Source organism: Hyalella azteca, unplaced genomic scaffold (assembly GCF_000764305.2).
Source record: "Hyalella azteca isolate HAZT.00-mixed unplaced genomic scaffold, Hazt_2.0.2 contig10021, whole genome shotgun sequence".
Taxonomy (NCBI): domain Eukaryota; kingdom Metazoa; phylum Arthropoda; class Malacostraca; order Amphipoda; family Hyalellidae; genus Hyalella; species Hyalella azteca.
The window spans coordinates 481,294-499,706 of record NW_025940074.1 but is presented as its reverse complement, the minus strand read 5'-3'; the positions used below and the strand labels follow the sequence as shown (position 1 = coordinate 499,706).

The following is an 18,413-nucleotide window of genomic DNA, read 5'->3' as shown; positions in this document are numbered from 1 at the left end:
GCAAATGACTATCCAATTTTTGGTGCACGCAGTGAGGGCATGGTGATCATTAAATGCAAATGGCCCTCTAAGGTTGAATTATAAATCGATATCAAGTTATTTATTAAGTCTATATTTCACATGATTCGCTAAATTTACTAAGTATAATTTCAATGATATATGTTTTTACAAACGTGAGTTCATACGAAACCTATAGATCCAGTACAGATCGATGGTATAACTTGAGTTGTCAAATTTTAGGAATGCAATAATATTCAAACAGCACAACGATAACAACAAAACTAATTAATGGAAACCAATAAACGACTATGCGGAAAGGACGAAATGCAACTGTAGCTTCATAATTCTGCGATTTATCGATTAGCTCGGGCAAGAACAATTTTAAACATAAGTTGAATATTTTTCAGCAAAACGTAATTTAACAGTGAAATTATCTTTGAAAGTACAACACGCATCCGCCATCGAATAGAGATGTGACATCACTGATATCGGCTTTATCATCTAAAATCAACATGAACTCTTTGTGACAAATCTTACCTTACTCGAAACAATTCCAACGACAACTTTAAGGAGAAGAAGATTCATACTAGGAGCTTGAACAAGCTTCTTGATTTATAATATAGGGACGAGCATACGTAAAGAAGTCGAGGAAGTCAGCAGGAGAATGAAATTGAGTGGACGTCCAAATTGTTTGTACGCCAATGTCTCTTCCTCTTGCTTGTTTTATAAGTAGAGCAAAGTCTTTCATGAGTATTTTTTATGTATACGTAACAAAAATGCAGATTAGAAAATTTAAATTCAAGAGAAATCAATTACTGGTTTGACTGATACAATAGAAATTCGCCACAAAATTACTACATGGAAGTGAACAATGAAAAAACACCTTTTTAACATCAAGGAAAACAATGTGTGCAGCACACACAAAACAATTAATGTGTGCAGCACACATTAATTACGTGTACGTAATTAATTGAAATTGGAAGAAAATCACCGGCACACTTCATTCACTGCGAACATTCGATGCGCTGAGAATGTGCGGTAACTCAACTTCCTTATTACAAGTACTGCAAATTCTTGGTGAAGAAGCGATTTTAGCGACTAATGATATAGGAACTTATATTCGTTTGAACATAAAACAAAATTGGTTTTGATGCCGTCTCCGTAATTGTGAACTTCGAATAAATATATCGAATTAAACTCAAAATATCTCGTAGTACATGTATTCCTCGAAAAATTCTCGACTTTTCAATACAAATTTTTGTATTTTTAATTTGCTTAAACAATAAACTCGGGTAAAATTGTATAATCTCTCGGCGCGAACATATATCAGTTCATCTGCTTAGCCATGCCAGTCGCAAGCCACAAAAATGTTTCACTATAACATACTTATTCCAAGCACACTCCACTGTCCAGTATATGCTACGATTTTCTAGCACAAACTAATTACTTATTTCAGTCACTTAATGCCTGAACAATTTAGAACGAATGGTACCCACGTTCCGGTAATTATGTTCACAACACACGCATACAAGTAGTACTCTTCTTGTAACAAATATTTTGTCGCAGGAGTCGAATTGTCTCGATCAACGCATGCAGAAAAAAGGATCTTTTAGCTCTGGGGGCAGCGAATTCAGATTATTTAGATTACAGAAATTTATTTTTCGTGTTTTCATTTTTGGAAGCAGATTCGAACGAGATTCCGAGAAATATCTTTACAAACTAAAAATAACATCCACATAAAAGCCGTATGATGAAATTCAATTTAGATAATTTTTTCCATACTGGAGCGGGAAACTTACGTTATCTTCGCCAGTTTACCGACGTCCGCTAAAGAAACGAAATTCTCTGAAGCAGCATAGCTGCATTTTGCATGCAGGCTGTGGCGATAGCGACGGCTCTTAACCGATAGCCGTGAGAGGCAGCGTGGGCGAGCTGACGATCGCTCTCCAGGTTATTAAAATAATATCGATAGCAAAACCTGCATGTGGCTCCGACGAGACGGCAAAAAAATTGACGCCCTCAATGCAAGTTGTCAGTGCCGCGACTGTGTACAAAATTAAAGTGTCGGAAATGACGCTAAAAAGTGTATGTCCAGTTCGGCAATGGAATGTAGTCAGAAATGCATTTTTAATTGATAAGATTGACACAATCTTAAAATAAGAATCAGACTTCACATGGAAAAGTATGAAATTGAAAAACTACCGTTTATGAAGAAAAAAATGTTATTGCGGACCAGTAAAAGCATATCAAGCAAACAAAGCAAGTCAGCAGCGAGCAAAGTCTGCAACGAGAAGTTTTGAAATTATGATTATTAGTTCGTACATTTAGACCGACGCAAATTTTTGCGCCGGTGATACGATGGTCGGTCTTATGCTTTACCCCCGCCAGGGTCGGTCGAGGGACTGTCACGATGGCATTGTTTAATGCAGGCGAGCGTGCCAAACTCATAAGTCGGTCACAACGAAGCACTTTAGTCGGCCATAACAGTCGGCGCTGGCTTAACAAGTAACCTATTGAATACCTCGAGGGCCAGTCTTAGCTAAAAACCTCGGACATGCTCACAACTTTGCATAGAGTCGGGCCCACTGGCATCATGATTATAACGCGACAAAAGTTCCAGCGCAACTGCCCTCTAAATAATCAATGGCAAAGAGCTGTCGGAAATGGCGTCCCTAAACTGAGCGCAGCAGCTCTTCTGATGCGGCCACTGAATTTGGTGGGCGGAGGAGCAAGAGGCCTGCAATTAGGCCTGTTAAGCTCGCATGCTGCAACTATGTTGGGTCTCTTGTACAGAACCTTGGTCAAACAGTCATATTTCCTCTTGTAAATTCAATTAAAATTATTTTAAATGATTTTTATGCTTGAATTTAAGTAGAAATTTATTCATAAAGCTAGCATCAAAAATTCAGATAGCTCCTTGTTTTCGAGGAAATTTTTTGAGCATTTTAGTGGAAAAAAATGGGCACTTCTACAACTAAATACAGGGTTTTTCTAAATGATGGACCCAGTTTGATAAATTCGTATTATTCATGTAAAAATTCAAAAATAAATAATTGGAATTACCATGGAATAATTAGAAAAGAAAATTTTATACATTAATTGAGAGAGAAAGGTTCATGGTATTTTTACATGTATATAAATGTTCAAAATCCTTTTGGCCCTACGGACGTGACAGTTAATCACTTCCTGAGCGTTGGGTAGGACGCATAGGAAATGAAGATCTGGCTCTACACTTCTGGCCACCGAGATCACCTGATCTCACCCCATGCATGTGACTATTTCTTATGGGGTTACGTCAAGGAAGCTGTTTACGTCCCGCCTCTACCAGCAACTCTGTTTACGTCCCGCCTCTACCAGCAACTCTTTGTGTGTGGGACGAGTTTGGCTACCGTTTAGATGTTTGCCCTGCAGCGCAAGTGGGACATGTTGAACATTTATAAATATGCAAAAAACGAAACCACAAGCTTCCTTGACGTAACCCCACAAGAAATAGTCACATGCATGGGGTGAGATCAGGTGATCTCGGTGGCCAGAAGTGTAGAGCCTGATCTTCATTTCCTATGCGTCCTACCCAACGCTCAGGAAGTGACTGACTGTCACGTCCTGAGGGACAAGAGAATTTTTAACATTTATAAACATGTAAAAATAGCTGAAATCTTTCTCTTTCCATTTGTGTATAAATTATACCTGTGTACTTCACACGCAAATAAATACGAATTTTTCAAATTGGGTTCATCATTTATATTATAACCCTGTATAAGCCGCAACATTTTCACAACCATATTTCAGCACCAAACTACAGAAATGTTCGCACAAAATTTTAAAATTAACTCAACTCTATTTTTTTAAAGGACGTAAGGACTAAATAGAAGATTTAACGAAATAAAATGTTATTGCCACAAAGCGAGAAAGAAATGTCAAAGTAAATAAATCAATTAAATGTTCATAACTGACAAACAAAATTGGTTTCATATAACGCACCTGGTGGGACAACGTACGGCGGCGCACGTCTCGATGTTGGGCACGGGTCGCGTGGCAACGTCGCAGTGCTCGTCCAGCACATGGCGGCCCGTCGACGACACGCACACGCCCGTCACCATCTGGTAGCCTGGATACAGTCACACATCACAGCCAAACACTTCAAAATCAACCAGTAATTCAAGGTGGCTCTGTAGCTTTAAAGTAACGAGATATTTATTAATCAAAACGCCAACATTTATTTCAACGGAGACTCAATATTTTTCTTAGCAATACGATAGTTATGGAAAGATAGAAGCAACAAGCATCTAACACAAAAACAACTTCAAACCCTTCATCTACGTTGTAAAACGCTTCATAACCACACTAAATTAGTACAAAAATTCACCACGTATGAATGCACTGCTACTACTCATATTTAGAAGGGAAGAGCTCTACCCACCTCCACCGCAGGAGGTGGAACAGGAGCCCGTGGGCCGAAGCTCCCAGTGGAAGTGCACGAGCTTGGCTGCCTCTTCCTCTTCTCGACGGAGGAATTCATCCTCCAATTCCACGTAACTCGTTTGGACATTCTTGTCATTGGAATTAGTATTTTCAACGCCAGTTTGCCTATTTTGGTTCTGAGCCGGGCGATGAGCAGCAAGCACGTCAGTCTTTAGTACTTCTTCTGATGTGTCGTAGTCGCCATCTGACGTCGCGTCTTGGGACGTGGAGAGAGGAGACGTGTTCGTGAGGCTAGATGGGGGGATGACGAGGAGAGATGCCCAGGGCTTGTTGCTCCTTGGAGCTTGTGTGGCACAAGTGGATCCATTGCCTCCGCAAACGCCACACTCGTCCAACTCAAGCGAGGAGCCAAGCTTAAGGTCGCAGCCGACCCGCTAGAAGATATTTTTTCACGATGAATAAGTCAGGTGGACGACGTTAAAATTGCGAACAATGAAAAATTTAATTAAAGATCTATAACAAAGTCAAGCAAAACAACATAAGCAAGTCGGAATCATAAGCAAATCGGAAGTCAAGTCTTAGAGGATGATGGAGTATCAAATTTGATTTCCTCCAAGATGTTAAATGAGACGAGTACGATGAAAAAAAACGGATACCAAGAGCCTCACAGCATTTTTTTGCAAGTCTTTGCGGCCGGAAACGAGTTAATCGACTTTGAATGTGAAGGAAGGAGGATTGTGGGCTTAAACCAGGCAGTTTCTGGCATGAAACTAGGTGCTTTGAGGCCTTAAACTAGACGGCTTGTGGCCTAAAACAAAGCCGTTGCTAAAACTAGGCAGTTTGTTTCCAAAACTAGATGGTTTGTGGCCTAAAACCGCGCAATTTGTGGTCTAAAATAAGGCCGTTTGTGGCCTTAAACTACGCGGCTTATAACCTTGAAACAAAGCCGTTCGATGCCCAAAACTAGGTCGTTTGTGGCCTAAAACTAGGCCGTTTTCATCCAAAACTAGGCGGTTTGTACCTAAAACGACGTGACTTGTGACCTAAAATTAGGCCGTTTATGGCCTAAAACAACGCGGCTTGTGACCTAAAACTAGACGGTTTGTGGCTCAAAAGTTAGACATTGGAAAGTCAAGGCCATCTTCAGAGACGCTTCGAGAGCTTGTTTGCAGGAGCGCTGTAGGGGAAGATGGGAGAGGGGGGAAGTGGGGGAGGGGTCCGTTTTGGCAAGGTCTTCTAACGGGTCGAGGCGGGACGAGACGGGCAGCACGAGGACTTGTGATGACCTCCTTCTGGAGAAAGTCTTCACGGGACTTGAAGTTATTCCTCACTATCTGGAGTGCCTGGCATCATCAATGTCTTCATTTTCTGGACCAATAAAATCTTATCCTTTAAGAAAAGAAAGACTCCGGATCTCTATACTAATAATTAAAAAAAAAAACATTCTTAAATTCCAGCACCCGGAAAATGATTAAATTTTTCGACTGATAATTTTCAGACTTCACTTTACAAAATTGCAAAGCATTTACTTGTACTTATACCAGTACTTGGATACAAGACAAAATTCGACTACCTAGATGCGAACTGGAGAACGGCACGTTTTTTGCTACGGCCGCATAAAGTCTACGGGAGAAGCGGGGCGAATGGCTTCTCATAAGGTACTGGAACACGGGCTTTGTCACGAGCCCGAATCTTAGCGTTAACATATTCGAACGGCGCTTAAATAATCTCTGAATGAAGACGCGCGAGTCTGGACTACATTCAAGGAGAGTATCACACGAGACAATACGCCAGTTTTGTGGACTACCAGGAAATTCGCACGCCTATAAAAAATTCACGATGTCTTAAAGAAGGACGTGAAGAGGGTTTTGGCCAGTGGAAGTGCTCGGAGATGTTGGCTCTCGGCTGAAATTCGCGAGTCAAACATGTGAACCGAAGCCTTCCAACAGATGAAAGGAACAAATGCAGAGCAACATTTTCCGAGTCAGAAGAAGCTCCAAGACTGTTATGTTCCCAGCGGATATATCTTTCGGTAAGCGCATTGTGTTTGATAGACTGGCCTAGGGATCGCCATAAAGCTTTCAGTTTGGTTTGGTGGCCGGAGAGGAGATTTTGAGAATATTTCGCTAGATAAGTTACGAGCAGGGAAAACACACAGGACTTATTTTGTCGGTCAGCATCACAGGAGAAAATAGCATCGAGCAAAATTACCGATGACGAACAGTTCGAATTCATCAGTAGAGTGCATGAGTGATTACGTAGAGTCTTTTTTTAGTTGAGTATGAATTAAATATTTACACTGGGTAAGTGTAATAAAACATTTCGAGAAAGTTCACATTTTTTTAGCGTTGTAAAAATTAGCAATTAAATTTTAGAATTTATACTTTAAGCTTTCGAATTTTTTTAGCACAGCTGCCAATCAGTGAAGCCCTCGTGCTCAGGGAGCGAGCAATTACAAGTTATGCGTGCTTATACGACCGAAAGAAAATAAATGTGAACTAAAGTAACGACAAATCTCACCTGACAGACGCCATTGATGCACATGTCCCTTTTGCCGTGGGAGCAGCGAGTCCCGTCGTGTACCCTGGGGCTCAGAACCACCGCTCTTTGCACATCAACATCATCTTGGTCTTTGCACACCAACGCGCAAGGATCATCAGTGCTCGCCTTTTGTAGGCCCAGGACAGCCTCCTCGCTGTCCCCGTCCTGTAATCGATGCCTCTTAGAGGCTGATGGCTGCGCTGGAAGATCATCCGCGTTGTCGAGTTCGTCCAAGTCTGGCGTCACGGCCACCGGGACCCACGAACGAAGATGGCCGTCTACAGGTATGCTGTTGTACTCGGCGCACTGGACGGCTCGGAAGTCTGGTTCATCGTCGGGACATGGAGTCAGATTGCACAGTTCATACCTGAAAAAAAAACAGTATGAAAACGGATTAACTTTGTGGAGGATCGGCACGGAGTAAATGATTCCTCTGCATTACAAGTACGTTGAAATTCCTGCTCCTGAAAGCAAAGATGCACAACAAGCGAATGTGCATTTGCATACCGCCAAACTAATTCAGCTTTAACGCATTCACTTGAAATGTCCAAACGAGTCATATTTTTAAAAAGTGTTGCGGAGCAGCATAAGGCGCGCCAGCAGACGGGCATTAGTCGTCGCCACCAACACTGCTATGTCTTCAATGGCCGAGTTTTAAGCAAAGTGCTCAACAAATTGAAGCGATGTCGAGACGCGGCCACATTTCAAGTGTACAGAGAGCAAGCGTTGCTATGCAGCCATCCACTTCCTCAGCTCAATGTTTTCCCTGAGATAAAACCAACGAAATAGCTTCAAAGAATGAGATTGGGGAGAAAAACACCAGCCTAAAACAGCCTCTAACGACAGCTCGGCGAGCGCCCCTCAAACCCCTTGCTCCCGGTGCCCGAAAAACTGCCAGTTGCTCCCAATGCGTGTCCAGGGATTATCCGGCGAGAAATTGAGGCTTGGGACCCGGCACAATACACAAGGCGCAATATGGAGATATTGGTGCATTTTGAGGCCAGAAAAATCACACTTAAATAACAAGCATTGAGCTCGTCGCATTGAACACAACGATACTCGGCAGCAGAGATAACAAATTAGTTTCTGAGTCTCAGAATCTCCCATGCATCTAAATAATATAAGATTTTCGCACGTCATGTTCGCGAAAATCTAACCGCCAGCCGCATCAAGCTCTGAGTGCATATTTTGCGAGATGCCAGACAATCTTATTCTACAATCTTCTGTCCAAATCAGTCTCTGAATGAGAACACGTACAAGGCCTTGAGTGATAAATTGCTGCAGGAGTCTCGAGACAAGCTCATGCAATTATCAAGCCAAATTTACTGGATAATTTGACGGCGCAAAAAAGAAACAATTTATTGGAATATGAGAACGTGAACTTAAATGTGCAATGAAGAAGCAGAAGTTATGAGCAGCTATTTAACCGTTAACAAAATCGGCTTTATTTTACCAGTCTACAAAATTGGCTAACTAAAAGTTTTTGAAAAAAAATCAAGTCAAAATTCCGAGTTCACTTCCCTGAATATAAAGATAATGGATGAATGGACCGAAATCTGGTTCAATACAGAGTGGACCACATGTGTGGTTTCTTTTGGAGAAAAGTTTCGCAATGAAGCGTCAAGCGTCCAAGATATCTGCTTAAAGAATAAAATATGATGTTTCAAAGTTTGATAACGTAATAAGGCAACTCATTCCGAAAGATCCATTATGTTTTGCAAGTTTATTACATATAGCATAACCGGACTAAAGTTTGGATGCAATCAAATCATGAGCGATGCATAGTTTTTTCGCCTCAGCGGTAATCATCCATGAACAATCTTAATTACAGTTCAGTCAAGAATAAATTTTAAATTTTAGAGGCACACATTCACGTAGATTTATTTCTTGTTTTAATGAGGAGCCTCGGCCGCCTCCATCTTCAAACCATTAAGTAATCGAAACTTTTTGTGATGCAGCAAGGGAAATATTACTTACAAGTTCTCTTTAAAAATCATTCTTTCAGTGCGCCGTTTGAAAAAAAATTAGAACACCTGTGCTAAAAATGATAGCTCTGTACTGATAGTGAGGTATTTATTACAAATATAACATTTCAAACGTATAATTATCATATCATTTAAATCGATATTAAGCTTCAACCGTCTAAATCAGTTCTGAATCAATCAGATTTATTTATGGCTATTCCATAGTTGCGCTTGTCTGGAGGAATTATCTACCTGTAGCCTAATCAGAAATTACATAGACAGCATTAAGTGTAACAGTATGCTGTGTGAAAACTTTCAATAATTATAAAACATGGGCAAGTTTAATCAACAACAAATACATTACACATTCGATCATTCATAATAAATATGTTCATACCGTTGACAATTCTGGAATACCTGTCACAAATAGGCCAACAGTTGAGCAGAGTGGACAGAAGTTGAGAAGGAATCTCTAGAGGCAAATTTGGTGTAAACAGGAAAAACCTGAATCAATGAGGCATAATTATATTCCGTGCAAATAAATTAATATAGTTAGCAATAATGAATTTAAAAGGCTAACAAAATAGCCAGTTAAAGAAGTTCGTTCTCACCTGACGGAGTCGCCGTGACAGGACAGGTCGAGGCAGCGGCGAGTCTGCATGGCCACGCCGCCATCGCACGTCCTCGAGCACGGCGTCCAGTCCGACCACCGCGACCATCCCTGCTGTGCACAAGAGTAACTACTGCAGTCTTGCTCAATTTGTTGCTAATATTAATTTAATATCATACGCGTTTGTCATCAATTTATATTAAAATCAGTTACAATTATTTGCCCACCAACTTTAGTCGTGAAGTTCCTAGAATTTCTTCAGAATGAGATGTTAATGTTTAAATGAGGTATTTGTATTAGTTATATAACTATCACGTTACACTAGGGAACAATTAATTAATTGGTTATCAAGCTATCAGAAATTAGATGTACCCTAAAAGTTTAATAAAGAGTTTTGATGAAGAAGGCTAAACATTGCCAAGGCTAATAGACGAACAGCTATTAAGGCTAATTACTAATAGGCAACTCTTGACGAACACAATTAAACAGTCAAGACAGGTAGTTCGATACTTCGATGAAACACCCCATCCCTCCCGCAATGAAACAAAATTACTGTTTCATACAGATTAAATCTTTATATATAACAAATTTAATATACCAATTAAATTGTCTATACCGCTTCAACAATTTGCCGAATTTAAACAATTTCGATTAGGAATCACACCTCAAAATTAGTCTCATTTCATTCCACCAGTACAGGAATGGGACAAACAGCTCAGAAAGAGTCTCATTTCATTCCCTTAGCCAAAGAAGAAAAATTATTCCGCCGACTAGGTCACATTTCATTCTTCCAATCCAAATAAAGACATCTCAGACTGTGGTCATTCCTTTAGTCCAGGAGTGACTCAGACATCTGAACCTCAGTCTCATTTCATTCCACCGGACCAGGAATTTATCAGACACCTGAGCCTGCATTTCATTTCATTCCTCTTTCCTCCAGACCAGATATGGATCAGCCCCTTGAGGCGGCGTCTCGTTTCATTCCCTTAGCCCAGGAATGGATCTGACAACTGAACCTGCGTCTCATTTCATTCCTCAAGCTTAGGAATGGAACAGACCCCTTAGCCTTCGTCTCATTTCATTCCTCCAGCCCTCTGAAGGAATAGACACCTTCAAATGTGTCTCAATCGATCCCAGACGGCGACCCCAGACTGAACCTCAAATGACTCAAGAGTGATTCCAATTTTGATGAATCCGCTGAATTCTTTGGACGCTGGCCAAATAGCGAGCAGTTCCAGAACTATTTCATCCATTGGGCCATTACGGACATAAGTAATGACACTATTACAGGCAGGGGCATTGGAAGCACACTGCTCAATAACGGATATTAACAAAAGAACTTGTAGCCAATCTCCGGGCTTCCTCTTCTGAATTTTTCCGGGAGAATTACTGGAACTGCAGTAGCTCTGAATAAATCAGACAACGGCAATTTTTATTGTGACGTACAAAAGTAGGGGCATAAAATAGAGTATTGTGCGATTGAATTTTTGGCTCCCAGGGCTACAAGGTAAAATTTCAGTCAATAATAATATCATGCAAATTTTAAAATAAAAGTATATCAGTGACATGAGGTAAAGTCTTCCAAGGATCGTACTTATCCGCTCGTCACGATACTAAAGGTTTGTCAGGTGTCCTCGAATTATAAATCCTTAATCAAATCAAGAACATAATCATCATGTGTATTGCATTAGCATGAAGATTATACAGAGACAGCATCGAGTGCCCAGCCCGTCGCCTACATCAAAACATTTCCTGGCGGGCGACGTGAGCGATGTAAGCGCTGTCACCGACGTTCCCCTGAAATATGGCGGGTGCAGCCCACGCCAGGACTGACACTTGCTATCAACAACGTTGCTAACCAAGTCACCCTAGTTCCCTGACACTTTTTCTTGGCACGAAGACAAAGATAAATGTCATTTTCAATAAGCTGAGCGGTGTCTGTAACGCGAAGTTTTTCCAAAAAAATCTGCACTCACGTTCTTGGCACACACAGTCAAGCCTGAAAATATCGCTTCCGATCCGCTAAGCGTAATAATTAGTAGTGCATTTCTCACTCTAACAAAACTCCTTTAACGTAAATTAAATGAATTATATCGATAGAAAATCTTTTTTTAATATGTACAAAAACAATAAGCATTAATGAGACGCCCCTGAGTGAGCACGATTATTTATATTATTTTGGGTTTGATGCCAATGGCAATTGGCAAGGTAGGGTGCAGTTGGAAGACAAGCCAAGTGCATGAAGAAGTGAGATTACATAAGGTCACAACTAGAACATTCAAAATCTCATTATGACAATTACTATCGCACGAAACAAATTCAAGAATATTAATCGATATGGATGCTTTTATATCAAGTAACGCATTCACATCGTGGCAGGAAATCAAATGTGTTGAAAGAAAACCGTAGCTTTTTAGCATAAGTAGCTCCACCACAGAAAATTGTTGATGGGTATCCAGACAAGAACAGAGGTTGTTGCTGGGTATCCAGTTCGCGAACTTTATTCGCGAACAAATAGACACGTTCACTGACGATTCTTCTAAACATCAGATCTACAGTAGCTACATATACCTCAGCATTGCAGGAAACCTTACTCAGGCGCGCGGAGAAGGACAAGAGTTAATATAACATTGAAGTATTTATATCATATTGCAATTGAGTTTCTGAAGAAGCAAAAATTCAGTTAGATCGATTTCAAACACTGATTACTAGAACTAATCATTTTCGCAATCAAAACACGCATCTAACTTTAATGCTATCGCAAAACATGACGATGCAGATGATTGTCCACGGCATCGTCAGAGACTCGAAACTTAGGCATTTATCAACATTAGATCGATCGGCCTTAAAACATCGCTAATACACGGGAATTGTCGGAACATCGCAAATACACGCGGATAGTCAGAAGTGGCTTAATGTATGCGGATTGTCGGAATACCGCTAATACACGTAGATTGTCAACATCGCTAACATATGCAGATCGTCGGAACATTGATTAATACACGCGGATTGTCAGATATTCGCTAACACATGCGTATTGTTGCGAGAGTCCTCAACACATTATTCTGCACGACGCGCGGCTGGCACGACGCCGTCCACTGCAGGACGCGCGGCTGTCATGAAACCGTCCACAGTCCGACGCCGTCCACTGCACGACGCAGTCCACTGCACGACGCGCGGCTGGCACTTCGCCGTCCACTGCACGACGTTAATACACGTAGATTGTCAACATCGCTAACATATGCAGATCGTCGGAACATTGATTAATACACGCGGATTGTCAGATATTCGCTAACACATGCGTGAACATTGATTAATACACGCGGATTGTCAGATATTCGCTAACACATGCGTATTGTTGCGAGAGTCCTCAACGCGCTGTTCTGCACGACGCGCGGCTGGCACTTCGCCGTCCACTTCACGACGCAGTCCACTGCACGACGCGCGGCTGGCACTTCGCCGTCCACTGCACGACGCGCGGCTGGCACTTCGCCGTCCACTGCACGACGCGTGGCTGGCATGACGCCAGACGCCACGCCAGCTCGTCATGAATGAGCCTGGACTTCAGTTGTGCACCCAGTCTAGTGCACTGCGGTGCACCCACTCAAGTGGCTCTTTTACTCAGCCGGTGCAGCCACATCGACTAGGATTTACCCACGCACTATATCGTCATTTACGGACGATACAAAAGTACTGATGAGGATCACAGAAGACCTAGACAGCGAAAGGTTACAGGATGACTAATGCCGACAATCTACGATAGAGCCCTAGTCAATAATATGCAATTCAACGGCAACAAGTACGAAGTAATGAGATACAGAGTTGGCACAGAGATCGGGATGCCACATCGCTACTTAGCATCAAATGGTACAGAATTTGAGGAGAATCAACTTGTTCGAGATCTCGGAGTGTTGATGAGTATCGAAGCCACGTTCAATGACCACATCAAGTAAATAGTTGCGCAAAGCAAACAACGGATGGGGTGGATCTGGCGAACATTTTGAAGGAGAAAGCAGCACCAATGATTACACTCTTCAGAGCCCTCCCCTATCTTGGGTACTGCTGCCAGCTTTGGGCGCCGCTCAAGGCGGGCGCGGTGCGGAAACTATTGTCAGTCCAGCCGACCTTCACGTCTATAGGATCAGCGGTTTGAAAGAGCTGAAGTACTATTGTATGGGGCAGGTTGAAACACCTGGGACTGTACTCTTTGGAGAGAAGAGAGAGGTACATCATATTACACACTCGGAAGATGATAACCGAACTGGCTCCCAACTTTGCGAGTGAGACCTCCAAAGTTGTGACATATCACAACGAAAGGAGGGGGAGACTGTGCAGAATTCCTCCAATTAATAACCGAGCCGCGGCAAGAGTAGACTCTTCGTGAGGGATGACTGTCCGTGACAGGACCGAGGCTGTTTCATGCCTTGCTAAAGGTGTTGAAAGGAAGGGAGTTCACCTTTGCGACAATCAAGAAACGACTGGATATATTTTTGAGAAAGATCCTGAATTGTCTGCAGTTATGGGAAACTACCCTCAGCAAGTGACAAGCAACAGCATCTTGCATCAGCTGGCCCAAAGGAGGGCAAATATACGGAACACGTCCAACGTTACATCCGGGACCCGAGGGCGGGGTGACCTGCCTAGCGACGACTCGGAGACAGAGGACGGCGAAGGCGGAGCATCAGCGTGACCTTGGGCTAAGAAGTCCTGAATTCATCATAAGGTCATAATTAAGGTGATGGACCCACCCTATTGCACTGCGGTGCATCCACTCTTTTGCACTGCGGCGCATCCACTCTATTGCACTGCGGTGCATCCACTCTATTGTACACTCTTATTGCGGTTCACCCACTCCGTTCAATTGATGTCTCATTTTACGCAAATCTCAAATTATAATAATACAATTTTAGGTACGAGTCTTTAGGTCAGAGGAATAAGATTCTATACTCGTCGATCATCTTCCTACAGACGCATCAACTCGGCAGAGACTTAAATGAAAGTCATTCAAAACCAGTCAAGAAAGTCAGTCAAGACCAGTGAGAGTCCAACAAGACTAAGAGTACGAGTCCAGTCAAGACTAAGAGTATAAGTCCAGTCAAGACAGAATACAAGAACATACCTCGCAGCAGCAATGGCAATGGGTATATGCATGGACACAATTATAGGCTCCACACCGCAGCTGTTACTATAACAAACATACACTCAGAGAAGTTAGGAGACTTTGTCCGAATAGCGAGGCACTTTTTGCCCTTCCATAAGTCATCCTGACCCATTTTAGCTATGCAACACGCCACATACCAATGCTACGTGAAGAAAGTGTGTCACTATTTGGTCAGTGCGGCCCATTAATTATCTGAGTGTGATATTTCACGAGGTGTTCCCACGGCCGTAAAAATGTCAAGTCATGTTACCTTATAAGCCATGGCAGACTCGCTCTCGGCATCGAAACCCAGGCATTAATAATTGATGAATGCGTATCATAGTTCACCAGTAAATCTACAAATGATATTATGGTGTGCCTAAATATTGTATTAGGTACAAATGAAAAGAAATAAAAAATAGATCATCCTTCATCTGGTATTGGCTAGGGCATATTAATTGTCTATTAAATGGCGTCAAGTTATTCGTCGGTAGCGAATAACTTGTACATAACTAATCCATCTATGTAACATGATCTGTAATTAGGTTCCTATTCAATGAATATAAGCAGATGAACTGGATTATACATCTTGAGTTTCTCCTCGTTTCAACATGGTATGCTGTGCTCGAAAAATACTCTACCATGCAGCTAAGCTAGCAGTTCCTGAATGAATACTTTAGGTCTTTTTGATAGACTAATAAAAAGCACTACTTAAAGAATAAAAATCCTCTGGCCTAATATTCGATTTAATTACATCGCTGCACTTGGCACCTACTCCGAATATATGACACTAAATTCAATAGATACGGTAGTAACTAAATCATGGAATTTCGAGGGCCTAGGAACAAATTTTGAGCGAGTCCGAATACAAAAGATGACGGCGAGACCTATTCATCCGGAGCATGAATAATGGCATGAGGATCGAGGTCGTCTGGAACTTCACAGGTCCGTGGGGGCGGACGAGGGCATGGCCGGAAGCCGGTCAAAGAGGCGCTGCGCTCGCGAAGGCGGCTGTGTTTACCGCTGCGGTTCGGGTATCCGAGCTGACAAACGACACACAGTTTGTCCCTGACAATAATGCACGACTAGACTAAAAGGATAGAAGTTCAATGTTGACGCCCACGCGGGAGCACCAGACAGAGGCTGGCTTATAGGCCCGACGGCTAGACTACTGTCGGAAAGGGGAAAGGGCCCTAGTAAAGAATCATCGGGTTTATAGACAGCCTCTGAATGACCCTTTAGCTGTTTATTCAATTCCAGCAATGATGTATAGTATGCGAATGACCAGCACACTCTGGGAAATCTTTGACCATACCATCAGCGTCCAAGGAAGCGTCGCTATTGCGAGCACAAGTGAACCGAGACTTGGTTTCTTTCTGCACTGCATTTCAAGACGCGCATGGCTGTAAGCTCCCCTCATGCAATGTTAACCATCTGACAATTGAAGAACAGTTCTAAACTTCTGACCAAAAATAACTCTTCATCGTCATATTATGGATATTGGCTTCATGCACAACCAACCATGGTAATAAATGTACAGATGAAAGTAACTTTTCGCATATATTTCACTTGAACATATTTCTATCTTAACTCCTTAATTTCAATGACAATTGCAAAATGCAGTCCTCAAAACTAATGAATAAAGCGAATATAAAGAAAAGACGGTAGGAAATCTGTGTAGGAATCCTTTCGGAGCCAGTCACTATGACAGGTTGATGGTGTCACTGAAGCAGAGCTTGCAATGCAGAGACCCCAAATTTAGTCATCCGTCGCTCTTGGGAGTCTAAGCTGAACGAGCTGATTTAAGCTTCATTGATTTGATAACGAAGCTCTGTAAAGAAACAGATAAGTTCACTAGAGCCAAGAAGAGGACGTATATCACCTCGAAATGTTACAAGCTCTCCTTAATAAGAACCTTATCAGTCGGGTTCCCTGTCACCCTGAAGCTAAAATTAATGCAAGCCTTGCACCACATGACAGCACGGAATAATATTTGATTGAATTTGTATCCAATATTCTATAGTCACTTAAAATTTAAAATGTTAAATGGAATGTTCAAAGACGTTCCTGGCACTCGGTGATAGTTTTCCAGTAGTAGTACGGTCATTACTCATTGATGGCAGCATTGATAACCAGAAACCCAGCGAGCCATTGAGCGAGCTAGCAATCGAAATTTAAATTCAAATTTTCCTACTGTGAATGATCTAACGAATTATTATGCTAGATTCGGAATAATAAGTCAAGATTACATGAATATCAGCCTTACTTTAGAAGGTTAAAAAGAGTGTCCCACGTCAGAGGCGTTTATTCAATTTTTTCCTTCTGGATCAGCGTAAATCCGACAAATGCATTTGTGGACTCTAGTAGGAGGCTCATGAAGCGAACAATTGAAGAAAGACCAACAAAAGAGCATCAGCGGGTCTCATTCGTATTATGGTTAATTTAGAAGTCAAACGAGTATAACCAACGTGTTGCTACATTAGGGCAGGAATATGAATCGAAACGACGAGGTGTTCCGCATCTTCCAGACTTTCAAAACTCGCTAAGTGAACGTAAGTACTTACGCTCTATTTTCTTGTCTATGATTGGTGGATTTGGCTTGAAACGCCGTCAATGATTGGCGGATGAACTTACGATCTCTTAACTTTTTTTAAAGTATAGGGCCGCACCGCGCGTGATCCCGATGTCTGTCATAATCTCGCATGACAGGGCGTTTGGGCACCGGCGACTACACGCAAAGTCTGTGTGGCCGCCGGTTTACTCGGCAATCTTGAGCTCATAGGGACAAAGAGGCACACGATGTTTGTTGGACTTGCTGCGACTCACTAGTGACCTCAAGCACGTATTTAGCAGCGCTTAACTGATACACGCTGGGCGTTTATAGTTGGTGTAAAGAGTCGTAACCGGCAAATGCTGGAGATGCCACGCGACAAGTGAGGCAGTGAAATGATAAGGCGCTCAGGAAGAGAGGGACGACCACTACCGACGGGGGATTGTAGGCTCAAAAATCCCGATATCTTTAGTGGTACAATACGCCTCTTTTATTATTTTTTTGTCGCTGGATAGCTAGTCTTTAGATAGTACAGCATTTCCTTGTTCTAAAGTTGTCATAAAAGGGCCAATTAAGCTTTTCTTTTAAGACTTCATTTGTGTTTACTTTTAGTTATCATATTTTTAGAATATAAACCTTGACTCTAGAATTACATTGACGAGTGATCACTCGATCAGGAAGCTGATTGATAGGTACTATTCAAGAAGCGGTGTTAAATGAATTCGTTGGAGCTATGAAACAATAAATCAATTTGCGAGAAATCCCAATATATTTCAAGTTACTCACATAGTATCCGATGGTATCAAGACAACAAATGCTAGATAATTCTTTTTCTTTCTTACATTCAAGACTTCGATGCACGAGCTATTATACTAAATTTTTAATTATAAATTCTGCTAAAGTATGATATTATTTACTTTAAAGCAATGAAACGAACATCTGTAGAGAAGCATTAATACTAGACTCGTGTTTCTAATTTGCAAAGAGACTTCTGCAACATCTGCTGCCCGCACTGATCGACTCACTTCGGTCTTCGCAAGTAAGCGACATAAAATACGGCAGCGAGGAACTATTAAAAAATGTCCCATTTGCGTAAAATCTAAGGGACAGGAGCACTTGAATCTGCTGTAAAAATTCTCCACAATCTATTTTATTCGAAGCCTTGATCTGCAAAAATAGCGGGAT

General features: G+C 41.8%; 1 protein-coding gene across 1 annotated transcript in view; it reads right to left on the bottom strand.

Annotated features, from left to right (window-relative positions):
• Positions 1-18,413, bottom strand: part of LOC108674249 — a 68,660-nt gene that overhangs the window by 29,001 nt on the left and 21,246 nt on the right. Inside the window, exons 2-5 of the mRNA XM_047882245.1 lie at positions 9,539-9,648; positions 6,943-7,330; positions 4,421-4,856; positions 3,982-4,108 (exon numbers count right to left, since the gene is read on the bottom strand). Coding sequence (XP_047738201.1) covers positions 3,982-4,108; positions 4,421-4,856; positions 6,943-7,330; positions 9,539-9,648 — 1,061 coding nt within the window. The remainder of the gene's footprint in view (positions 1-3,981; positions 4,109-4,420; positions 4,857-6,942; positions 7,331-9,538; positions 9,649-18,413) is intronic.